Source organism: Astyanax mexicanus, chromosome 2, assembly GCF_023375975.1.
Source record: "Astyanax mexicanus isolate ESR-SI-001 chromosome 2, AstMex3_surface, whole genome shotgun sequence".
NCBI lineage: Eukaryota > Metazoa > Chordata > Actinopteri > Characiformes > Acestrorhamphidae > Astyanax > Astyanax mexicanus.
In genome coordinates this window covers 17362486-17389636 of record NC_064409.1, presented here as the reverse complement: position 1 = coordinate 17389636, position 27151 = coordinate 17362486, and the positions used below count along the sequence as shown (strand labels likewise).

The 27151-nt window shown below is 38.7% G+C and overlaps 1 protein-coding gene across 4 annotated transcripts; it reads right to left on the bottom strand.

Annotated features, from left to right (window-relative positions):
• On the bottom strand, window positions 1-24982 carry brd1a (bromodomain containing 1a). 4 transcript variants are annotated; one of them, XM_022671327.2, is made up of 13 exons: window positions 24642-24982; window positions 20220-21603; window positions 19668-19824; window positions 18546-18677; window positions 17735-17863; window positions 15102-15414; window positions 13863-14114; window positions 12361-12852; window positions 11096-11222; window positions 7256-7392; window positions 6319-6428; window positions 4520-4674; window positions 1-2948 (listed from the first exon to the last, which is right to left on the bottom strand). In XM_022671327.2, the coding sequence occupies exons 2-13, from the start codon at window positions 21584-21586 to the stop codon at window positions 2765-2767; spliced, it is 3555 nt and encodes a 1184-aa protein (XP_022527048.2). In that variant the 5' UTR covers window positions 21587-21603; window positions 24642-24982; the 3' UTR covers window positions 1-2764. The 4 variants fall into 4 exon arrangements, with proteins under 4 accessions (XP_022527048.2, XP_022527049.2, XP_022527050.2 ...); XM_022671328.2 differs by having other exon boundaries at window positions 7256-7389; XM_022671329.2 differs by having other exon boundaries at window positions 12562-12852; window positions 24642-24981.
• Window positions 24983-27151: the final 2169 nt, after the last annotated feature.

Here is a 27151-nt window from a genome sequence, read left to right as displayed (position 1 = left end):
TTTTGTGGTTCATATCTTTTGTCTGTTTTATTATCAGTGTATCTATAAAAAAAATGCAAAGAAAAAAGAAATCCCAGCAACCGTTCTGTTATCAAACAAAAAAGAAACTTCTATGATGTATAAAAAAGATATCCAAACATCTACCCTTCGCTACCCAGTGAACAACTAAATGAATGTAATGAGTTAACTCACTAAACAGACCAAAATAATAAGAAAACAAAAGGCAACCAAAAGAGATCTGCCAGAATGTGCCATAAACGACTACATACTCTATTCTTTCTTTCCCACTGAATATAAAGTCAATGCAGACACTTTTTACCCATTTCTTCACAATAAATAAAAAAAAAAATACAGGCACATTATTCCACAATGATCTTGAAGGTCCCAAAAACACAACCAAACTGTTATATTAACAAATAAAAACAACAGCATTATATATTAAACAAAACAGAACATACATTAACAAAAAATAATGTAAAACAATCTAAATAAAAATGGAAATGTCTGGGCAGCATGTTTTTTCTTTTGGTTTCATGAGAACAACGCACTTTCAGTTTCCATTACAACACCACTTTGTGTGTGTGAATCTGAAGAATACAGATATATATATATATATTTAGTTATATAAATATATCAGAACAAAATAGCGCTAAAACGGTTGTAAAAAACATTATTGGTTACAAAAAACTTTTAATACCAAAAGTGAAGTTTAAGCAATATAAACTTCAATAATTTAAATGATAAAAATAAAAAAAGATAAAGAAAAAAAAGAGAAAAGGATAACAATAATAATAGTCTCACATTGTTTTCAAGCCCTGATCTCACATCCGTTCCTTGAGCTTGAGCTTCACATGATCACATGATTCACGTTCTTTTTTTCTTTTTCTCTCTCTCTCTCTCTCTCCTGCATCAGTGAGGAAGACAAGGGGATGCTGAAGGTAATTCACGTTCAAATTAGTCAAATAAACAAACCAGTAATAATAATAAAAAAAGAAAAGGAATATAAATACTACTATAAAAAAGAAATGAAATGTACAGTACCCACTGCGGTAACTCTACAGAATAAGTTAGCATGGGGTCATTTACAGTTATATACACACAGTTCCTTAAATAACTGGAAATGAAAACGCCAGGCAGAGTTAAGTGAGAGACGTGGCGAGTGGCAGTGGGGTTGGCAGCAGTCACTCGGCGACGGTCACTCGATGGTCACTCGGCACAGTGAGGAAGAAATGCTGGAACCTCTCCACACATTCAACACAGCAGCAGCAGCCGGAGCGGAGGACGAAGAAGAGCAGAGAGGAGACAGGCGACAGGTTCAAACTAAGGCTAGAAAAAAAGTACTTGCTGTAAAGTATGCGTTCACGTACGTATGCATGATGGCTGCCTCGCATAGCCTGCATTAGTTTGGTGTGTTGGTTGTGCGCAATATATATATGTGAGGTGCAGTACACACACAAAAATGCCAGGGGGCAGAGCAGCATTCAGCAGAATCAATGTAATCAGAAAACTTCTAGAGAGGAGAATACCCATTGGAGAATGCATTCTAGGTTAGACAGACACTAAAGGATTGAGTGAGTCAAAAAGTAATGGGTTCTAATGGAGCATTAATCAAATCAAATCAAAATGTTTATGCTGAAAAATTCTCATTTTCCAAAATACAGAACCATATCAAATGTTTTAGCTGTGCAGACAAAGATTAAAAAAGAAAAAAAGGAACTCTGGCATCCAGCCAATCAGCTCACAGTTATAGATTTCTTTGCTTTTTTTAAAGCAAAATACATTAATCTACTCTTTAAAATTAAACAATTTGAGTTTTCGTTTTTCTAACACTATTTTCATTTGTGTTTTTAGCTATTTAGCTATTCAGATCCATTTATTGGGGATTCACTCCCTGTAGAAGTTCTGCAGTAATTATCTAATATAACTAGAGGAAATTAGAAGTGGGCAGGGTCTCCATGGACAGGCTCTGATTAAGAGCTTCAAAAAACAGCTACCTGAACCTGTATAATATGTTCTTGCCACTGCAGCAAGTGGAGGCCTCCACTCAGTAACGCCTGTAGCACACAGGCAAATATGTGAACAGTTACATTCATGATGAAGCTGGTTGTCTACGTAAAGGCATGACCAAACAGCAAGTACATCTCTAGCCTTAAAGGCAGGATTTCTCAGTTTAGCTAAAAGAAAACCTAAACCAAAAGTGAGACTAGTCAAACAGAAATGTCCAAATGTCCATTTTGGGTTGAAGTTATCTAGCTAACTAATAATTCAAGTAGCATTTCATTTAATTTGCTGCACAAATTTGTTAATGTTTGTGTTATAGTTTAATGACATAGTACACTTTTTTACTATGTATGCAGTACAGTTTTTACTTTAACATAATGTGATTCATAATTGTTCAATGAATAGGCTAATACAAAAGTACCAAAATGAAATAAAATAAAAATATTTTTTTATATATTATTATTATTTCAGACTTCCACTGAAAGTTAAGGTTTTTTCCTTAATCTGAAAGTGTTGTTTTTTATATATATATTATTCCTTTGCTTGATTTAATGAGATATGGTTAATTAATCAGAACAAATCAACATTAAAAGACATACATTTAGTCACTGCAATTACTGCAAATTTCTAAACTGAGAAATCCTGTTTGGAGTAACACCACCCCAGAGACACCTCTGAGTAAGTGCCAGGCCGGCGTGATGAATACTAAGGCTTTTAGAAACCCCGCCCCCGCCCAGGTCCGCTGAGCTGTACAGAGAGGAGGCTAGTCGATATCACTAAGGTCACTGGTGGGCTCGTCCTGAACTCGGTTCAGGTGGTTCATCGCCCGGTTAAAGGCAACGTGAACGGCCTTGCGGATAGAAGAAGTGCGTCCCTCCATCGTTTTGATCTTGTCGATGGTCTTGTCGATCCCAAGAGGAACCATTTTGGATTTAGGAAGCCATTGCCTGCAGATCAAATAGACAATGGTTAGAATATGGTACTTAAACACGAAAAGCAGCATGGTAATAATACGCCAATTCTGTGTACTGTATTTTTCACACTGTGAAATATAATGGTGCACTTTATATTCTATAATTTTACCAAAAATCACCAGTGTGCCTTATAATCCAGTGCACCTTATGTATGTATTTTACCAGACAGGTTTTAAGGAGCAGTAAAGCCACTGAAGTACAGTGTTATATACAGGAGTTTCAGTTTAGTTTTCCAGCAAAGAGACTTGAGACTGGAGCAGCATTGCCTGCTAACCGTGCTAAGCGATAGCTCTTTTGCTGTTCAGAGGTGAGTATTATTGGCCTGTAGTCTGTGTGTTTACCGTGTAAAAACAGCTACACCGGTTAAAACTGCTAGCTAATATTGAGCTGGCTAACCGGAACACTGAGGGTTCCTTAGTGTATCGCTGTCGGGCGGCATTATTCGCTAACCGCAGTTAGCTTTAGTTGAAATCTGCAAAGCTAAGGTTACTGTAAATAAATGAATGCGCTTTGCTCACCCAAATAAACAGTTTTTTTCTGTGTAGATTAACATCCAGCACTTGTTTATTTATTTATTTATTTTTTTAGAATTAAATGAGCTCAGTTTCACAGGTCTCACCACTGGCTGCTGATCAAGAAGGAAAACATGGTGAGACACCCCTGTTCCTTACTAGTGTCGCATAATAATCTGGAGCACATTATGTGTGAAAATACACCAGAAGGTAATAATTACACAGATATCAAATAATCAATATGTAGCTAGAAAAGTGGACCACCAGCTAGAGCTCAGATCGGGCCCAAAAAAAATCCAGCCCCGACTTGACTCAAGCCGAGCCTGTGCATGTTCTGTCCGACTGTCAAAATGAGCCCGAGCCTGATTTAAACCAGACATTAATTTAGTAAGTAGAGCATTAGAAACTGACCTTTAACTATAATTATACGTTATAAGTGCCTGTACCTCCTGATTTCTGCCCCCAAAAGTTTTCATTATCTTGCCTGGTTGCCACGTCGAGTTCAGTTTAGAGTTCAATCTAAACTCTAGCCCCAGCCTGTCCCATACCCACAGAGATTCTCCAGATCCTCTAAATCTTCATTATATTACGTACTGTAGATAAGAGAATATAAAAATTCTTCACAATTCTACCTTTCCCTAAAACATTAATTTATATTTATTTTTTATCTGTTTTTTCCTTTTCGATTATCATTTTTAGTACCCTTGGTTACCATTTCCAGCCTTCTTATTTATTTCCGAACGCTTCTGAGATGTGTTGCTGCCATTAAGTTCTACATTAGTTAATGTTTTTACATGAAATGATAAAACATCTCACTTTCAACACCTAATGTGTGTTCTCTGTTGTATTGTAAAAAAATATATAGGTATTTTCAATGTGCAAATCTTTTCTTTCTGTTTTTATTTACATTGGTACTTCTTTACTACTCTAATATCTTGACATTGACAGCTATTCTCAGAAGTCTCAGCAGCCTGGAGAAACAACAGCATGCAGACAATTAAGGCTGAGCACTGAGGGCCTTTCAAAACTCACCAGCTGCGCTTGTTGTCGAAGAAGAGGACGAGAAAGAGCTTCTCTTCGGACTTGTACTGCATCTGCTCTCCGATCCTGAGCACATCGAGAGGGGGGGTTGGAATGGACACCCCGTTGTGATGGCAGCCCACCCGGGGCATGTGAGGGTCGATTATCTACAAGAAACAAGACTATACCAGTTACAAACTCAACCAGTGAAAACCGTAGGGGATCTGCAGTACGGAGGCAGCGAGCTGTGCTCGAATAGCTGGAGTCCATTAAAGACACAGGAGTTTATTACTGAACACAGTGGTTAAACTGGTCAGCTGAACTCTTTAGAGGCAGACCACTGCTGCCACCTAGTGGATATAGAAAAGCTTTATTTCCCAATAGCTTATCGGCATCCCCACATACTCTAAAGCTCTGGAAAAATTAAGAGACCCCTTCAGTTTCTGAATCAGTTTCTCTGATTTTGCTATTTATAGTTATATGTTTGAGTAAAATGAACATTGTTGTTTTATTCTATAAACTACAGACAACATTTCTCCCAAATCCAAATACATTTTTGTCATTTAGAGCATTTATTTGCAGAAAATGAGAAATGGCTGAAATGACAAAAAATATGCAGATCTTTCAGACCTCAAATAATGTGAAGAAAACAAGTTCCTATTCAAAGTGTAATGAGTTCAGAAATCAATATTTTGTGGAATAACCCTGTTTTTTTTATTAAATTACTTAAAATTACTTTTAAATTGAGATTTAAATTCTCCAATTGATAACATAATACTTTAATGTTAATTATTATGTAAGTAGTCTTTTTTTTACAAATGCGCATACAGATAAGTAAATTAATAAATTAACATAGCTAATTACAAAATAAATGTAGAGAAATATCAAATTAATAAACATAAATAAATAAATGAGCAATAAAGACAATTTATTTTTAAATAATTAGAAAAGGTAATATAAAAAAGGAACCTATAGCCAAGCATGTTAATACAAATAAATAAATGAATAAATAAATAAATGTGTATTTGCCAAGTAGGGGTGGGTGATATGGCCCTAAAATATCATCATAATATTTATTTGTATTCTGAACGCTGAATTAAAAAGAAAAATAATTTCAAGAATACACAGCTGCAACAAAATTAAGCTAAACATTTATTTAGCTATATTATTTTCACTAGATCGACATGATACGAATAATGCACTCCATATATTCATGACTGAAGTAAAATAAATTATACTGGACAGATATAATCTGTACATGTTTAATGGGAAATGAGAACAGTGTAAATTTTACTTTTGCCACAAACAGCAAAAATATTTCTAAAATAATAAAGATATTCCAGAGTATTTTTGTAATATATTCGTATTTATTTATTTTATTATTATTATTATTATTAATATTATTTACAGCCCTATTGCCTAGGCCCAAAATTCCAGTATCAGTGCATCCCAACTTTGTGTGAGACAAGTACAGAGAGCATTTTATATCAAACAAAAAACATGTGCGTGCATACAATATAAATGCATTTAAAAAGTTATTTTTCCCAAATATTTTCTTTAACAGTATACTTTTACATGGAACTAGTACATTTTTGTATTCTCAAAATCTCACTCATACACAAGCTTAAAAATAATGCAGGACATGCTTATTCACAAAATCGCATTAGTATCCTCATTACAATAGTACATACACTACATATGAGTCTAAGTGTGTATGCATGTGTGTGGCAGGTGTCACTCTCTTCATTCAGCTTCCTGCATGGGGGGTTAAAGGGGACAGTCAGTTTATACACAGGCATGCTCACACTCACCAAGGCAGGGTAGGAGGGGTATCCGCTACATTTTGCCCAAACTAGTTTTAAAGGTTCCAGAACAACAGTTGCAGCAGTAGCAGGCATCCATATATTGCTGTTGCCAACCTCTACAGAAGCAGGAATAATGATAATAAAGGGTTAATAAAAGGGGGGTTCACTGCAAACAGAGTACAACAGTAGAGCCATGCCTACAGCGGCAGAGCATCACAGCACAACACACCACATTACACTACAGCAACTTCTGTACATCACACTCTCACACACAATGCACTAAGATATCCAAACAAGATGCAGATAAAGACTCAATTATGGATGATACGTCATCAGACGTTCATCGTTCAAATTACTTCATTATCTCAAGAACAGATTAACTATTATCTTCTAAATTAATTTGGAATGATTATTTGGATATTTGCATTATGATGATGCATATATTAAATTGACCTACTGATCTCTCTTTTGATGAAAACATCAATTTACTCCAATGGATGGCAAAAAAACAATTTGATCTTTTTAAATATAGTTTTTTTTTATTCCTTAAATTAAGCATCGGAAGTGCATTACAATCCTTCTCAAAAGGTTGTAATTGGAGGGCCCATTTTGTGGATGGTAAGTAGCACCGCCCCACACAAATGTACCAGAGTTCAGCTTCTGTGGAACATGGCAAAAGTCAGGGTACACATTTCTAGTTCTTGACAAGTGGCATGTCAGTGTATAAGACAGTGAACACCCAACTATCAACATACAGTGGCCATGACATGCTGATGATGAAAAAGCATGCCTTCAATTATTACACTGCTTCTAATGAACAATTTATGCACTTGTCCAGCTACCACCCCCCCCACCCACCCCCCCCCCCCCCCCCCCACACACACACACACACATTCATTACAAGGTGTAAAAACACTGGCACATGCCCAGCTACCTTACTCACCAGCAGCGAGTCTAGCAGCTTTAGCGAAGTTACCGGTCTCTATGCAAGCGATGAGTTCGCTTTTGTCATCCACAGTGTGTCTCCGGACGAGCGCCGGCTTCCCCTTTCCGCACTTTGGGAAACTCAGAGGAATGCTGCTGAAGAGAGAGAAAGAGAGGGAGGGAGAGGGAGAGTTAGATTTTGTTTTAACTGTCTGGGTTGCTGGATGGCTAAAGCAGAGCTGGCCAGGCACTTAAATCCTGGAATTTGTTTAGGCCTGTCTGGGTAGTTACATTATCCACTTATCAGACAATAAATGAGCATTCCGTCAAAAACTGTTTTGCTGCTGCTGTAGTCTTTTACTTTGTTTAAATCAAGTAATACACAGACATCTGTAACTTATACTCAAATTCAAGACAAACCAAAATCACTTTAGCTTTTCTGTGTAAAAGCCTGCTTTGCACTGTGTTGGACAGCATGATTTAATTAAAAACATGGTCAGTCAGTCAGTCAGCTATCTGACTCCGATTGAACCAGAGCTTCTGTGTACTTAACACCACTGAGAATGTGACTTCAATAGGTCACAGGTTTAATCATTATTGGCATAAAGGTATCTTTAAATTACAATAATATTGTTCATTAAAATACATCCTACAACAATATATACAGAAAGTGAGGATTTAGGCCATTATCGACTTATCGTTCAATAAATTGACATGACTTCAATCATTTTAATAATCGTGATATCGTCCATTGTGTGTGCACTTACAAAATGCACTTAACATATTTTGTGACTGTGTGTGTGGCTGCAGTGACCCGGTAGTGCGAAAGCACAGAGAGACGGAGACGCAGGGAGTGAATTAACTTAAAACGTACCTTTATTAGGAAAAATGCCTTTCATCAACACACAAAACTTACTTAAAGAAACATAATAACGGCCCAGTACGGCAGTACTTTAGTGTCTTAGGTTCATGTTGCCTTAGCCTTCCATTCACCATCAGCGTAGGCAGGGTGTTTATGCCGGTTCAATGTGGGCCAGCTGGGACAGACCGGGGCTGCACATCATGGTGTGAGGACAGACCCATGGTTCCCCTGCCTCCGCACTTCGCAAAATTTGGTGCAGTTCCAAAATCAAGTGTGTGAACAGAAACGTAAAGTTTATTGTCTTAAAAAGGGGTCATTCCTTTATCATGTTATCATTTTATTAGAGCCAAATTAGTGCTCTGAAAAAAAAGGCAACAATATTGTTTATCGCAATAATTTATAGGACAAAAAATTGTTCGCAAAAAACTGTTAACGTGACAGGCGTATGATTTTTACTTTTTGGACCTGGATTAACCACCTCTGGTAAATCATTTAATGTCAGAACTGACCCAACTTTACTTGCAATTAAACGTCTTACATTAAATCTACATTAAAAGACATATCTGCTGAGGTTTCTCTTGACAGTAATTCTATGTCTCCTGTATGTGCACATGCTGCAGTCTTGCTAAAACACTGACCTGACTCTGTCTCTGCACATCATCCAATCAACATCAGCAAATGAAAGGTTTTGATGTTACAGAGAGGAAGAAGACATTCAGCTTTACATTCTGAAATGAGTACAGCGAGTCTGTCTACATCAATTACCATGAAACTGCTGACGAAGCTGTACTACAGCAGATAAATGTATGATATATGATGTACTGGACATCTCTCTATATATACACACACAGGAGGTTGTGTGATGTACAAGAGATTCACAGTCAGTGAAGAATTTTAATATATGAGACTTGTATTTTACATACTAAGAGTTAGAACAAGGCAACAAATGGCATTTCATACTTTTACACTATGGAACTAATAGGATTTATCTACTGCAGATAGTCCTATTACATTGTCAATAAGCCTGTTGCGACAATTAGATTATTGACTTATCGTACATTACATGAATGTCAGTAAGTTTTATCTGACTTGTTATTGCCTGATGTGTTTACTTGCATCTGTTTTACCTGAAACAATTCTAACAGTAACAATAAAAGTTTTACTGCTGCTGTCGTCTTTCACAGTGTTTAAATAAGGCAGTACAGGGATTATCTGTTACTTCTGTTTGAACGCAAGACACAACAAAACCACTTTTTACTTTTTCCATGTAAAGCCCAGAAAATTAGTTATTATTGTGACAGGCCTAACTAGATTATACAAGCTGTGTGCACAATATATGCTACAAGAACCTATACTTTAGTAACAAGTAGATATCAAATATAACAGTATCTGTTTTCTATGCTACTGAAAGGAGCCAAGACTACAGCATCAGTCAGTATTGATTGCTTAATGTATTTAAAGGCTCCATAAAACATTTTAAAATTAATATTTTGTATCAATGTACTTGCATTTTTGCATTTATAATGACTGTTTGCATTTTTCGTTAAGATTTTAGACAGCTAGGCATTGCAGTAAAAACGTTATGGCACCATAAAACAAAATAATATTGCTTATCATATTCTGAAACAAGCTAGCTTTTCATTATAGTTTTTTATTAATTTAGTAATTTTGTTTTTAGATCAACACCGGTACTGAATATCAAATTTCAGATATTGTTACATCCTTAACAATAAATATTTTAGTATTTGTTGTTTTAGCCATCATGTAGCTGACTGCATGCTGCTAACCACAGAGGTTTAAATGCAAAACCCTCTAAGCTCAGTGAAAATCTAATTTCTTCCACTCAACTGCAGACAGTGGACATATGTTTTCCCCAGACAGATCTGGCCCTGCAGGAAACTATAGAAATAGAAGCAATGTCTATATTTGGCTCAGCCCATCATCCAGGTAATGCACAGCTCTGCACATCTAGATAATGAAGGAGGACTAAGTATGAAGGATATAAAGTACACAGTGCTCAAAACATCATTAAGTAAGAAATTATATCAAGGAATATTGAAACAGACTAATGGATTGGCTATAGTCCAAACATATAGCATTATAGCATTATCATTCCAGTCTTCGTGTCAGTTTCAGTGTTTACTGTGAATATGTTGCGAATATATAAATATATGAAATATAAAAAAAAATAAATATAAATATTACTGACGCTTGAACACATTTATGGAAAATCCTTTAAGCCCACTTCTCTAAACATTTTAGTGTTTTCTCTGCTCCCAACTTTTCTGATCCATAATTCAGCTAAACAACATCCTGTTGTTGAGTTAAAATGGGTGTGTTAAAGCAGGAAAAGCATTAAAATGTGCAATGGGCCTCAAGTTCCAGGACTGAAGCTGAAATATTTGTTTTATATTCGGCAAAGATGAAGTTTCAACGGGTGCATAGAACCTCTGGTGTTAATAACAATAGAGTTAATAATAATAAACTAATAAAAATAAATTATTACTACAGACAATAATTGAACAGAAAAACTCTTCAGTTTTCTCTTATATTGTATTCATCAAGATAATTCAGTTATTTTCTATTGTACTTTTGTATTTACTATTGTATTTTCCATTCCATATCTTTCAAAAGCAGATAATATCTGCCCAAAATAATTGATTTTGTAAAATAGTGGTTAACATTTAAATTTATATTACAGATCAAAAAAATTTATTGCATTGTTAGAAATATTGTGTAGTACTAGTTAGAATGCACATGTAAACAGACTGTATACCGAGTGCACAGTTCATTATCTGCCACTAGGGTGTGCTCCGCTCTCAACAGTGAATGCTGCTGCCATTTAAAAAGGTAACAGGTGAACAAGTTGATTTAACTTCTTTGCCTAACCAGAACCAGAATCTTTACAGGACTTTTCAGCCAGTGTGTGTGTGTGTGTGTGTGTGTGTGTGTGTGTGTGTGTGTGTGTGTGTGTGTGTGTGGTGCGTGCGTGCGTACCTGGCTGTACCCAGCAGACTGCCGCTGGAGGAGATGCTGGATTCTGAAGCACACCTGCGGCGAGGCTCCTGCTTCCTGCTGGGACTCAACTTTTTCTGCTGCTCCAGAACAAACCCGTTCGACAGGCCTGAGAAAGAGAGAACAAGAGAGCGAGAGAGAGATAGAGAGAGAGAGAGAGAGAGAGAGAGAGAGAGAGAGAGAGAGAGAGAGAGAGAGAGAGTTAACATGCAGAACAGAACCTGCGGTGAGCATCACAGAACAGGCCTGAGGGGAAACAAACTGCAGCCTGCGAGTCAGCTAAAGCCTGAACACTACACTTTCATTTCATGTCCTTTTCCTTTAAATCAGTCTCTCTTTTCTCAACTCAAACCAAATCTGTTCATTCTTTTAAAAGAAGATCTAAGGCTATCAAAACAATGCACTGCATGCCATCCATTTACAGCACTGTGCAGCAGTCTTAAGCCAGCTGAGGAGATTTGAGTCAGCATTATGAGCAAATTTACTAGAGAGCAAATCACAAGAGACGAAATTATTAAATATTAATAAACAGGGGTTGGGGGGGTGCTAATACTACTGCACCCAGCTTAAGTGAAAATCTGGAAAAAATCTTAAAATTACTGTAAATAAACGGAAGCAATTTACTCACCCAAATAAAAAGTTGTCAGAAGAGAAATCTATGTATATTAGCATCCAGCGTACATTTGACCTTAAAATATATATATATTTTTAAGAATTACTTTTTTGTTAACTAAGCTTAACTTAACTTAATTACCACCAAAATCTGCTAAATACTGGAGCAACATGCAATGGATTACTGCAGAAAACATTAGGAACCTCTACAACTCAGATGATAAGACATATGGCACGCTACAATACACACGTTACACTACTTCTGTATGTGTAGCTCAAAACACATGATCAATAGTTTCTCATATTGTTCAACAGTACCAATCCCACAGTATTGTTCCTGGTAACCTCCTACCTTCTATCGTACTTATGAATAGCACTGCAATCTGACACTTCCTTCTGGGTACATCTATTTGTACAACTATGTACATCTATGTACATTGTATTAAAAAAAAATAATAATAATAAGCGTAACATACATCTATAACATCTATGTACATTGTATTAAAAAAAACATATTATTAATAAGAATAAGCTTAACATATTTTTTCGTTTTCTCCGGTGATTTAAGACTTTTGCACAGTGAAGTAAGTTAGTTAGGTTTGGATTCTGCTCTTTATGCTGCGCTTCGGCAGTACCAGTGTTAAGCCGTTTGGTGGGCAAATCCTCTTCCCCTTCGCTGCCCCTGCTGGCACTGCGCGTTCTCTTCTTGGTGTGGAGCAGGGTCTCCAGACGAGGGATCACCACAGACAAGAAGGTCTTGGCGCCCAGCTGAGGACACTCAGCCTGTGCTTCACCACCCCGCATGGCCTTCTGGGGGCTCGAACTTTTAGACTTACGGAAAAGTATGGACGTCCGTCTGTTTACCGGACCGGACGGCTCGGCCAGGGTAGATGTGGCAACCACACTGACGTCGCCATCATCGAGCAGCAGCCGGCCTCGCGAGTGTCCGTTCAGGTTTTCTTTGCGGGATGGGAAGGCGTCCAGGTGTCTGTCGGGTTTGCGCGGTCGGTGCTGATCTGAGCACGGCTCGATGGGCTTCAGCGTAGGGGGCTCAGAGGGGCCGTCTGTGTTTGGGAGGAGGATGTGCGAGTCTGAGGGTTCCAGTTTTGGAGGAGCTGATTTGTCACCTGTGAAAAAGACAACCAGTATTAGTGTTCATGCATTTCTTATTCTGAAGCAAAACAACAGGGTGGTAAATAGTCTTGTAAAACAAAATATATGAGCATTTTGACCCAACCTAAGTCACATACTTACTATAAGACGCACAATCAATTAACAATGTTTTTCTGGTCTATTTTCATACATAAGTACCATCAGATTATAGGGCACATTTTATGCTACACTACTAACTATTAGTAGGAACAGGGGTAATGCCAAGTTTTCCTTCTAATTCAGCAGGTCTCACCGCTGGGTGGCGAGACCTGTAAACCTAAGCTAAGTAAACAAAAGAAAAAATACAAAAAGCACTGGATGTAAATCTACACAGATTTCTCTCCTGAAAACTGTTTATTTGGGAAAGTAAAGCATTTCCATGTATTTACAGTAAGCTTAGATTTTAAGATTTACACTAAATCTAGAGCATCATCATTAGTGGCTAACCACTAGCAGTTAGCGGCTAATGCCACCCGACAGAGCTGAGACACTGAGGAATCCTGAGTGTTCTGGTAGACCAGGACGAAATTAGCTAGCAGTTCATCACATCTAGCTTGTTTTAACATGGTAAACGTGCAGCTTACAGACCAATACACTCGCCTTTGGACAGCAATAGAGCTAGCGTGGCTAGTGGCAAATGCTAATGCTGCTCCAGCAGTGCTAGCCAGGGTTAGCAGCAAGGTACAGGCCAATAATACTCACCTCTGGATGGCCAAAGATCTAACACGTAGCACGTTTAACGGCTAAAGCTAATACGGCTGGAGAAGTAAACTGAAACTCCTATATAACGTTGTACTTCAGCGGAGTGGCGTTACTGCAAATTACCTGACATGTAAAATGATTACATAAAATGCACTGGATAATAAGGTGCACTGAAGATTTTTGGAGTATAAAGTGTGCTTTATAGTGCCAAAAATACAGTACTTATTTTTACAAGGTTCTTGAATGACAACAACTATTTAAACTGTATTGCAACACATCCAACCTTCTTCAGCCGAGTTAAAGCCTACTGAAGGCTCCACTGCTGTTTTCCTCTGCTCAGACGAGAGTGTTCGACCGCTCCTCAGACTCATCTCCATCCTCACGTCACTAATGGCCTTCCTCAGCAACTTCAGTCGTTTGCTGCGAGAGGGACTGGTCTTCATGGCCGTTGTCAGGTCCAGCTTCTCCAGTAGCTCTTTGAGCTGCTCGTCAAGCGACATGTGCTGCCGATTGGCTGGGATCAGCAACCGGTCCACTGATGGAGAAAACAAAATGCTTGAGTTTCTATTCCCCTCATTAAAGAGGAAGATAGATGATCAAAAGCCATCAAACCAAGTTGAACCGTTTACATTTGGCACCAGGAGTAACAAAGTTATCCAAAAGCAGTGTGTAAGACTGGTGGAAGAGTCTTGCACATGCCAAGATGCATGAAAACTGTGATTAAAAACCAGGGTTATTCCACCAAATATTGATTTCTGAACTCTTTTGTTGAACGTGTTTTCTTTGCATTATTTGAGGTCTGAAAGCTTTTCTTATTTCAGACATTTCTCATTTTTAGCAAATAAATGTGCTAAATTATAATATTTTTATTTGGAATTTGGGAGAAATGTTGTTCGTAGTTTCTAGAATAAAACAAATGTTCATTTTACTTAAACATATGAGAGCAAAATCAGAGAAACTGATTCAGAAACTGAAGTGGTCTCTTAATTTTTTTTCCAGAGCTGTATATTTTTTAATTTAGTATTTGTCCTATACTGTGTTTATTAGTTAAAGATAAAACGGACATATAGGAAAGCTCCATAATGATTGTAATAAGTTTTCTGTATAGTAACAGTTATGTTTTTTCTTTCTCCTGTAAAGTTATATTTTTGCGAAAAAAGGTTTGTGCTTGACAAGGAGGATATACTTTTACAAATAAAAAGCTTGTTGCATGTAAAAAAATATATATATAGTAAAATTATTTAATATTTCAAAAATAGTGTGAAAACATTTTTTTTTTAATAATTTAAAGATACATTATGAATACTTTTTTACTGGTTCTTTAGGGAAACAAAAAGTGTTTCTTCTACAACATGACAACCATTTTGAGGCTCCACAACTTGTCCTCTCAATATCATGATTATTATCAGTTTCAGTGAACCTTAAATGAATGAAAACTTTTATACTGATACAACCCTTAATGTGGTAGGTTTGATTCTGTAGTACAAGTGTTTTGTGCTATTGTTTTAACATGTTTGTGTACCTTCTTCCCAGGAGAAATGAGCAGGTGCCTCAACATTAGGAACGTCAGTTGTATGCATGCCGCTATCAGAATCGAAGCCGATGCACTCGATCTGCCGCCTCGTCTTCCTGAGCAAGGCCCCGCCCTGGTCCCTCAGTCTGACAGCAGCACGGTGGAAATAGGTATCCTTGGCGTTGTATTTCATGCAGTTTGCTATAATGAGATTAAAATCAGCCTCAAACTCATCAATATTCCTGTAGTATTGTGCGTCTATACGGGTCCTCATGGTAGAGAAGTCCATGGGGTGCTTAATGTGGTCCAGGTAATCAGGCACCTGCAAGGAAAAAGCAGACTCCAGTCAATAGAGTGCCTTCAATTCAAGTTTACATTGACCACCTTCTTGTTTATAAAATCCCTTTAATTTTTTTCTGCTCCACTGAGCATATAGGAGCACTTTGGACTTTGTTGCTTTGTAACTATAGCCCTTCTGTTTCTCTGACACAGGCAGGGTGGTGGTGTGTGAGGTGTTAGTGTGTTTTGTGCTGGTATGAGTGGATCAGACACAGCAGTGCTGCTGGAGTTTTTAAACACTGTGTTTACTCACTAATCTCCACTCTATTAGACACTCCTACCTAGCTGCTCCACCACACATATGTAAAGTTGAAGAGAGAAGTTCATCTGTTGCTCATCCTCTAGTCCTTAGCCAGTAGTCATCGGACGCTGCCCACAGGACACTGTAAGGCCCAATCCCATTTCATCCTTTATCCCTACCCTTCTGTTTTGCATGTGCACGACAAGGGGTAGGGGTGTCCTGATTCGTGTTAGGTTGAATCACTGGTAAGATGGCGGAACAAGCGACCAAAGAACCACAAATGTAAGTATTTTCTGCGTTAAAGGTGACGTTTAGCACTATTTTACCATAATTTAATGTGTAGTTTCAATGTTTTATGGTCGAATTCTTCACAACAAGCATTAAAAAAAGAATCACTAGTAGTTTGTCTCAGTAGCTAGCTAGTTAGCTAACTTTCCCATTCCACCTTAAATGGTGCAATAAACAGCAGGGGATGCAGCATTTAAGGCGGAACTGAAAAATTTAATAAAAATAAAAAAATCAATCCTAATTTCAGCTTCTCATCACATCAAGAAATTGACAATAATAATTAGTAATAATAATAATTAATAATTTCTGCACCACCAGCCCCCTTTCTGAAGAAAGATAAGATACCCTACAATGAACTAGTTTACCAGCAGAAAGCTAGGTTACTGAACTTTAGCGATTCTGATGACGTATCGGGTGCTTGAAGGGTTGTCCCAATTCTTAGGGGGACAGGGCATGGTTTACACTAGAAAAGAATGGTAAGTGGTAGGGCCAAGGGGTGAAATGGGATTGGGCCAAAGTGGACTATTCTCAGTTCAGCAGTTAGGAGTGCTGAAAATAATGTATTCTGAAACGGATTGTGATTCCTAGTCCTGGCAATTCTGAAGCAATTCAAAATGCCCAAAAATCGAGTTTAAAATGTGTTTAGGTTTTATTTTCTTCTACTCCAGAGTGTACCGCATATTGCATTGTGTGTCTTCTTGGCCACCGTAGAAGGCACTCTAAGACACTGTACAGCAAGCTATATACCCAGCTCCCTTTTTCTGCGTGGAGTCGTGGTCGGAATCGAATCACCATACACAGAGATTCTCACCCCTATCAGCAGTAACGATGAGAGGTTTAAAAACTCCAGCAGCACTGCTGTGTCTGATCCACTCATACCAGCACAACACACACACTTACACACCACTACCCTGTCAGTCACTGTGCATTAAAGGGGGATAATTAAGCATAAAAAGGATTTCTGTCTAATCATTACTGTCTGCAATTATAAAACTACAAGATGCTCCTTTTTGCACAGTATAGCTGAAAAAAAGTTGCTAATGCCTGGACTCCTAAGCAGCTAGGTCAGCAATATTGGGGATTTTAAACTGGGAAAGCAACTGGGACGGATATTGCAGCTGGAGGAGCGGGGGGAAAATATATGTACTTGCAGCTTTCTGCTGTCGAGGCTTGCAGTTCTGCTACTGCAAAAAAAAAAAAAAAAAAAATAATAATAATAATAATAATAATAATAATAATAATAATAATAACAATAATAATAATAAAATTAAAAAAAATCAGTTTGCTGTAGTCAGATCTGCTTTTGTGTGAGCAAAAACACTCACTTTACCTGGAGTGTTAAAATTGACCCATCCAGTTGTCACAGATTAAAGCAGCATTATGTAGCATTTTTACTCTTTAACAAAAAGAGCATACTGAACTATAATGCTTTGGAAAAGGACAAGGACTATGCTTGTAAGAAATTCATAGTTGTGTTCACATGTGAACAAGTTGCACAAGTCATATTTGTCTAATTATTCCAGTCCACATGCTTGGGTATCTCTCAGCTTGTCCAGAAATGCATGTGTAAAGCTTTCCCTTTAGGTGACTTAAAGTGTGACTTCCATTCTCTGACTGTAGGGAGTACTAAGGAGCAAGAAATGCAAGAATTGTTTATCTACATGACAGTGGGAATTTTAGAACAAACCAACATCTACATTAAATCCAATTTGTACAGCTACTATGTAAACAAACCACAGGCCTGTGTTGTGTATGTGCACATTTTCATTCCTACCTCTGTGATGCTAACAGGCTCTGCAAAGATCCTGGCCTGGTCTTTTTCCTGCAGTTGTTCCAACACAGACCTTAACAGAATGGTGAATGGAGTAAGCTGAATCTCGAGCATCGACTGCTGCAGCTTCATCTGTGGAAAGGGTCAGACAAAATATGAATTACATAGTAGTCTATTTCGCTTTTTAGAAGGATAACATACACTAAACACACACAGAAGTTTAGGTTTATTATTCAGTTTGGAAATTCATAGTTGTGTTTACATGTGAACAAGTTGCACAAGTCATATTTGTCAATTTTATAAACTATTTTACATTAGTAAAATGTTACTGTGTGGTTTCCCAAAAGGTTCAATTATGAGAATAATTAGTTTTAGGGGTTGTGATCATTACCAATCACAGCGCTGTCCACTGTGGGTGGTAATGCCTTCTATGACGTATTCTTGGTATAAAATGACACTATGGACCGAAAAATGCTAAATGGATGCACAACATGACATGAGAAATAGAATGTTCCATTCACCAGGCACCCAATTTCTGGCATTGCTCCCATTAAAATTATTAACATTAATAATCCACATTGCCTTGCCATGAGTATGCTGGCCACTGGTCAACCTCATTTAAAAAAAAAATAATACCTCACAACTTATACAGGTGCGGACAGTCTCAAGCAGTCCCCTGAGCTGGCACTTTATGATCAATTCCCATACTTTTGTCCCATGGACCATTAGTTAGTATGAATTTTAGGTGAACTGTGTGAAACATTACACCCCTTAAATCATCAGAAGCAACTGAAAGCTTGATCGATGCCATTACCTCCTCCCTTTTGAGCTTCTCTCTTTTTCTGATGAGCTCCAGCAGCAGCCGGGCTCTCTCAAGGTCATGCCTCAAACGATGCCACTCCTTGAGCTGCTCCTTCAGTGCTCGGCTTTCCTCCTCACTGTGCCTCTGGAAAGACAAACCACAAAGTGTGACACAAATTATCACTCAATGTTTTAATCCACTATATGATTTGTCAAGCAAATACACAAAATTGAACCTTTTGTTGGAATTACTGTTACTACTGTCCAGGGAAGACTCTTATTTTAAACGGGTTGCAATGAGCAATTATATAAATGTTGGTGAAGTAGGGGCAGGGGATAATCACCACACCACCCCACATCATCCTCTATTCATCTCTTTTAAAAGAACTGGATGGAGCACCATCATTGCAGAAAACACTTTCACTGCTCCACAGCTCAATGCTGGGTTTTTTACCCCTTGGGTTCAAGTCTGGCATTACAAATGGAACCAAAATGTTAATGTTAATTTGCTCCAGAGATTTTTGTTTATTGGCATCTTGTTTATTGGCATTTCTCTCCTACATGGACTAGACACATTGTGTGTATACAGCTCTGGAATAAAAAAAAAATAAGAGACCACTTGGTTTCTTTAATTTTACCACATTGAAAACCTCTGGAATACAATCAAGAGGAAGATGGATAATCACAAGCCATCAAACCAAACTGAACTGCTTGATTTTTTGCACCAGGAGTAGCATAAAGTTATCCAAAAGCAGTGTGTAAGACTGGTGGAGGAGAACATGCCAAGATGCATAAAACTGTGAATAAAAACCAGGATTATTTCACGAAATATAGATTTCTGAACTATTATGAATATGAACTTGTTTTGCATTATTTGAGGTCTGAAGGCTCTGCTTTTTGGTTACTTCAGCAATTTCTCTTTTTCAGCTCATAAATGTTCTAAATGACAATATTTATATTTGTAATTTGGGAGAGTGGTCTCTTATTTTTCCCAGAGGTGTATTTGCACATCTGTTTTAGAAATGGGTGTTTAAAAGTAGCTGAATGTTAAATGTAAATTTTCTACGGAAAAGAAAATACAGTTTACAACTAGGCTTAACTCCTGTTCTGGAAAATGGATTAAGACTGGACTTACAGGCCGTGTGTTTTTCTGGGATTGTAAACTTGAGTGAAGTCGTCTGATCAGCGGCAGTCCGTTCCGAGATTGTCTCTTCAGGGTCCAGTAGTTCAAGACCAGCTCGACGAATACCTTCTTCTTCTGGAGAGAAACTTGATTAAGGATTGCGTTTAACCTGTGGAAAAAATGAAAAAAATGTAATGGTCAATCTAACACAATCTAGCAAGGTCCCAATGATGAGACAAATGCTAAGAGCATTTGCACACTTAAGGTTGGTTTGCTCTGGGTTGAATTGGGTTTTTTGGTGTACAACCAAGTGCAATTACTGTTTTTACACCTGCCCATACCAAGAGTAAAACAAATCAGATCCTATTTAAAGTAGATGTTTAAAAAAAACATCTTACCCAGTTTGCATTTGTGATAACTTAATAAAAAGCCTGAGAATTTAGGGGATAAATAAGCACATTGATTTTGGGTGGTTTATTTAGGAACTTCACACTTGTCTGAATTAACATTCAATTCTCTGGACATCCAGGGATGTTCCCCTTAGATCCTCTAAAGTTTACTTACCGTTGAGTTGGAAAACTAGGCACAGACGTTGCTGGCACAGCTGGCACCGGCTCTGCAGTCTTCTTGCTCTTCGCTTTCTTCTGCTTCTTTTTCAGCCTCGTTTGGATGCCCTTTTTTTCTGCTGTCTGACAGAATCCGTTTTTGGTTTGGTTTTTGGTGTCGTCGTATATGGTTAGGGGTCTCCTGACGGAGCCGTTGGGAGTGTGGGCTCCACAGTAGGCCGTCTTCTTCACAGAGAAGGTGGGAGCACCGGCCTCAGTCATTTCTTTGATGGGCTCCATCTTCATGAAGAGGCCGGCCTTTTGTGCGCAGCTGACGTGGAAGGCGGTGTAACAGTTGGCTTTGTGGCACTGGATGCAGGCGCCGACGCCCTTCTCCTTGCAGAGGTAGCAGGTGAGTTTCCAGCGAGCAGGGGGGATGTTTGCCACTCCGTCGATGGGCTCAATGAAGACTGTGTTGGAGAAGCCCACCTCAGGCACCCACAGGGCACAGACCACGTGACCCCAGCGATCGTCCTCAGTCTTTTTCACGGCACCACCTTTGTTGGGGCAGAGGATGCAGTCGGCAGGCTTGGAAGGAGACTGCAGGCAATGGCGACACAGCCACTGGCCTTCAGGGATGTACGGAACTCCGTAACACTCCTGATGCACAGCCAGGTTGCACATGTCACAGAAGAGGATGGCATTGCTGTCCAGACACTCCCCGTCCATGCAGATGCAGCACACGGCATCCTCGTCCACCAGCGACTGTGGATCTTGCCGACCCTGACTCTCCAAAAAAGATTCCTTCTCAAAGCGATCCACAAGGAACTCAAAGACGTTGGGGGACACTTGGCTGAAACCTTCACTCTTTCTCTTCTCATTGACCAGATCCAGCCAGGCGTAGTCCTCCTCGTCCATGTCGTACTCCACCTCCTCATCCAGCTCCTCCGAAGTCTTCTCCTCGTACTTGTAGTACTGCGAGCTTCTCCGTGGCACTGCCGGCAGGTTGTACTCCACAGGGCGGAACTTGGGCTCTGGGAGTGTGCAGACAGGTGCCTGAGGCTTCTGTGCATTCAGAGCGGCACTTTTCTTTTGCTGACTGATTTTGAGACGTGCAGAGCGCAGCGGGGCCTGCTGAGGCTTCTCTGTGTTCTCCTTGTTGCTGGTGCACTCCATCATCTCCTGGATCATGGGGTCATCATCAGCAACAACCTCCAACTTGTCAAAGATGCTGATCCGGTGCACCCGGCCATCCACCTCCAGGTCCACCATGCGCTGTGCCTGTGCATAGGTGAGAGTCTCCCGGTTCGGGGAGGGTTTGATGGGAGAGGGCGACCGCGACCTCTGCGGGGCAGGAGGTCTATAATGCCGTGCTCTCTTCCTCATGGTGGACCCTTAGAAAGCTGCAAAGGGGAAAGAGGTCGTTATTAGGGTTTGAACTTTATTTACATTTAATAACACTATCAGACGATTGGTACCGAAATGTTTTTTTCCCTTACTATTTTTTTCAAAATAGTTTTTCACAAAAACTACAGTTTTTTTCTCTCTCATTATACACACCCTTTAAAGATATGACTAAATCAGTTAATGATAAATGGCCACCAGTTTGAGAACTGCTGATCTAAATTCATCAGGTCTTAGTACAGCTAGTCTCAGGTGTACCCTGTTCAGTGGTGGGACAAAAGTTCTTCCAATTCCTTCTGTTAGAGATGGAGTGTCAGTGGAAGCTGATTGATAAAGCCCACTGCTTGATAAGCTTATCAGGTCTGCAAACATGCTTGGCTCCCCTGATAACCCCAAAGTTCTTTGCATCCTTACTTGCTTTTTTAAGCTCAAAACAGCTGAGCTCCTGCAAAGCTTAACAAGCATCCGTTGATGCAGAAACATTCTACATTTCCTGTGTTAAGTGTTGGAAGGTTTCAGTTGTTACATTCTAAACTTGTACTTGATGGTCAAGCTCATCTACCCACCCAGAGAGAGTTTTGCCAGTTTGTGCTTTCTTTGGCTAATGGAGTAAGAGCATGAACATGGGTTTGAACTGTTTTTGATCAATGCCATTGAAGAACCATATCTGAAGGAATTGTGAGATGGTCTGAGGGATCCTTTACATTTACACTCTTACATATAAGAATCGTCAAAAAAGGGGACATAAGTGCAATACAAGTCTTCTGCACCCAAAAGCACCCCCTGCAAATGCTCTTCACCACCACTAGGTGACTTAAGCTCCAACCACTAATCAATACCACCTGATCTGTCTTATTTATTTCCTCCAGGAGAGATTGATCAGTTATGTTAGATTTGAGACAAATGTGTAGTCATTGCCTACAGAAGGAAAACTTGAACCAGCTAATCATCTGATTAAAATTGACCCATCATTGAGTTAAAGAGGGTGTGATAAAGCAGGGAAAACACTCAAGTGTGCATTGGACCTGGAGCAAAGTTGAGAAACCATGCTGTAGGACAGGCACTGCTTTATACGTGACAGCCAGCTGCTGGACACCAGCCCTGAAGTTAGTTTTGAGTTCCCTAAAGCAGCATGACCTAGGATTTATACATTTTGAACAGTTCCTTAAGTGATGCATAAAAACAACCACTTCAGTTTGCTTGCAAAAAAGGACCATATTTGTAACAGAAATGTATAAGAGACTTGTACAAAGCTAAGAACCTTTGCATTCTTTCTATCAGACTTCACGTTTTTTTATACTCCAAAATCTACTACAAACTCTTCAAAAAAGAGGACATGAGTGCAATCACAAATCTTTAAATAAGTGCACCCAGGGCAAGTTTATTCGACCACTTGGGAACAAACTGGTCTAGATTAGGGGTCACCGACCTTACTACTAGAGAGCCACCATCCAGCTGACCTTAGCTCCAACCACTAATTAATTCCACCAGTTGCAACCAATTACTGTCACCTGGAGAGCTTGATATGGACTGGGGTTTGACTGGGGGTTTGCTGCCTAAAGTCCAATCTTTGTTTTGTAGACCAATGTTTCTCAGCCTCCAAACATTTATCAACTAATCAGCTGAATAAAACTCACTCAGGACAGCATATCTTGAGGACCACAACTAAGAAGTACTGCTGTAGACCAGCTATTGTTTTTATTAAATGACAGACAGCTGCAGGAACCTAGTTAGATTGGAGTTCCCTAAAGCAATATAGCTAGGATCATCCAACAGTTCTTTAAATAATGCCATAGAAGAACCATGTTTTTAACAGACTTGCGAGGGAACTAGTAAAGAACCTTTACATTCTTAATACTCCAACATCTACTACAAAGTGTACAAAAGGAGAAAAATGAGTGCAATGTCAAATTTACAATAAAGGTTCCCAGTGCAATTTCACAGGTCTAGATCAGGGATCATCAGTCCTACAACAGGAGGGCTAACTTCCAGCAGACTTTAGCTCCAACTACTAATTTCACCTGTTTAGTCTAATTACTGCTGCCAGGAGAGCTTAACATGGGCTGCAGTTGGTCCATTTTTGATTCTGTAAGCTAATGTCCCTCAATCCTGTTGCTGAAGTCCCATCGGCCTGAACTTTATAGCAGTTCCTTGCTTCAAACATGCTTAATCAACTAATCAGCTGATTAAAACTTACCAATTAATGAGTTAAAGCAGGTATATTGAAACAGGGAAAGCCCCAAAATGTGCAGGTGAGTGGGTCTTGAGGACCATGGACTTAGAAAGACTGTTGTGGGCCAGCTACTGTTTTTTATTAAATGACAGCCAGCTGCAGAAACCCAGTCCTGAAGTTAGTTTTAAAGTTCCCTGAAGCACTAAAGCCCTCCTTCTGAAGCTGCAGAGAACATAGGAATGAATGAAGGCCCATTCATTTCCTTAGCAATAACCTTGACACAAACACAGCCTGGCTACAGAAGCCTAAACAGGGGCCTAACAGCATAAAGTCATAAGGAGGAGACGAAATGAGCATGCAAGACAGGCAGACAGCGCTTCCTTGGTGCTCTGACAGCTTTTGACTGTGTTTCACTGTTTCTCTCACCACAAAGTGGGTGTTGTAATGGGTGTTGTGGTAGTAATGGTGGGGGCGGGGAAACACTAAAACCCCCAAACCTTTAACCGTATTTATCTCAGTAAGACTCGGTTGCTCGGTTCAGACTGTACTGCATTTCCTTTCCATCGATTTTTGTCTAAGAAACAACGGAAAAAAATGGAGACAACACGGAAAAAGAGAGAAAGAGACAGCAGCACACGATTATATTCTAGCTAATAATCTATATCAGAAAATAATGGCGTCCTTCACAACATAAGCACAGAAACAGATTTGTGGAGACCCTCGAAGAGGTTCTCCCCTCTCCACCATAAGCAGACCTGAACCTGAACCTGTGCGTCTATATCCAACATATTTTCCTATATTAAAGCAAACATGTATTTTAAGCAGCTGTAAATGCAATGGCTGTTCTCTCAGCGCAGTAACTACCTCGTAGCCCCGTCGCTTCAGGCTGCTGGTAACAGAGACGGCAGCGGCAGCAGCAGAAACAGCAGCTCCAGAAAGTAATGGCGACCCGGCCTGCTCGGCGGCTGTGATTCCGCACACAGAATATCATCCACGGCTCGCAGTTGCAGCTCTCACCGCTGAATCCGGACTCACGGAAAACACGGGTGAGCCGTGGACGCCGAGGCTACGGTTCCCGGAGCGCGATCCGCGGGGGGAAAACAGTTTTTAAAGCCATTCAAAAGCAGGAGCGATCCCTCTCTTCCCCCACAGACGATGAGCAGCCGCTCGCAGGGCTTCTCCTTCCCCCCCCAAACAACAATGCGGGCGGCTACTACACAACGGCCCACCCGCCACGCACGGCGACGTGATGACGTCCCACGTACAGCGCAGCCTCGCAGCTCACGCTCATGCGGCCGCTCTTTACGTCGTAAATATTATGATTTTATTGAGTAAATACTATAATATAAACACATTTAATATCCTGTAGACTTTGGCTTACTATCAAGTATTTTCAGAATGGTTAATATTAAGAAAAAAATTAAAAACTATACATTTTATATTATGAAAGCCCTATTTTTTTCCCACATGTTATCTTATTGTATTGATTAAGTTATGTAATACTTTTATACTATATAATATATTATACTAAGAATTTACAGATATATACACTTCAACTTGCATATAGACAATGTATTCTTCTTCGTCTCATTATTATTATTATTATTATTATTATTATTATTATTATTATTATTATTATTATTAATAATAATAATATTAATATTATTACTATTATTATGAGTAGTAGTAGAAGTAGTATTAGTAGTAGTAGTAGTGGTAGCATTAGTAGTAGTAGTAGTAGTAGCAGTATTTTATATTTACAAAAGACAATACAATTTATGTTGGTATTGTGTAATAATTGTAAGTAAAAAAATGTACTACTGTTTTAAAGGAATGCCTTACATGTCTCCTTAAAATTCACCAAATAAAAAACGTGTATGTAAAAAAGTATGTATAATAATAATAATAATAATAATAATAATGTTATATATATTTGTATTCATCTATCTTAGAATTTATGTTTATAATAAATTAAAAAAAAACTTTAAATTTTTTTTACAACGTACAGAGAAAAGAAAAAAAAAAGCTTATAAGTAAACAAACACACACATGCACACATCTATGCGTCCTGCAGTTTTTATGATTTTATGAAAGCAGTTTAGTTAGTTGTGTAATGTCTTTTCTGTCCTTGTTAAATAAATCTAATTAAATTAAAACAAGAATAATAATAATAATAATAATAATCTTATTTTTTATATATTTTTCGATTTGTATAATTTGTGTTTATTATTGTTGTTTATTATTAAGTGGGTACATTGTAATTACGTTTCTGGGAGGGCGCCTCCTGCTGCAGCCTATGCAAATGAAGAGAATAAAAGGCCTACATTTAAAAAGCAAAGGCCCCTATTTAGCCCCACCCCTGACGGCGCCTCTAGTGCCCCTGAGAGAGACCCTCAGGTCAAGAAACCCCGTATGTTTGGTTTACCAACACGATAAGGCTGCATTACACACGCTGCTCCCGGCTCCCGTCCTGCACTGCGTTATTGTAGAGGACCTGTGCGCGCGCGTGTGTGTGTATATATATAAACTGTGTGTGCTGAGAGTAACTCAATCTAGCTGGTGCGTTTCCTCCCTGACCCCTCCTTACAACAGCGTCTTATTTTAACCCCTGCCGGCGAGCTGTGCTTTATTTATATTACCCCCTCCCTCCCCCCGCACCCGCCACGGTTTTAATAGCAGACATATACAAACATACAAAGTATTATTAACATATATAAAGGTGGGAAATACAAAACAAATACATAAATAAACAACAGGGGGCAAAAAATAAAAAATATACAATTCTGTAAAATAGTTACGACAGATAACATTAAAGCACAAGGGTAGAATTATTAAACGTATGCTTACGGAAATTAATGAATGAAATCTAGCAAAATGAATAAAGCAAATAATCAAATACTTATAATCAAATCACATATATTTCTTTTAATAGTATGACATGACATCAAAAACCAAAAAAGTAGACAGCAGAATTGAAAATAACTACATACTTCAAACTGACAAACTAGTTAGTATCAGTAATACGTATCACTAACTGGGATTTACCCAAACAGTTCTCAGTATGTATTGTGTAGTTTTGAGTACACTCATTAAAAATACATACACTATTTAAAACTAATAAGTATTACTTATTAGTACACAATTGGGATGCACTGTTTAAGCTTTAAACATTTATAACGGATATTTGAGTGTACTCAACGTTGAAACATTTATTATATTATATGTACCAGTTACATACCACATATTCCAAAACTATTCAGTATTAGAACTAGTTAGTAATTGGTACACAATCGGGTCGGACGCAACCAGTTCTGAGTATGTATTGTGGGTATCTGAGTATACTCAACTCAAACACAGCATACTTTATATTTAAA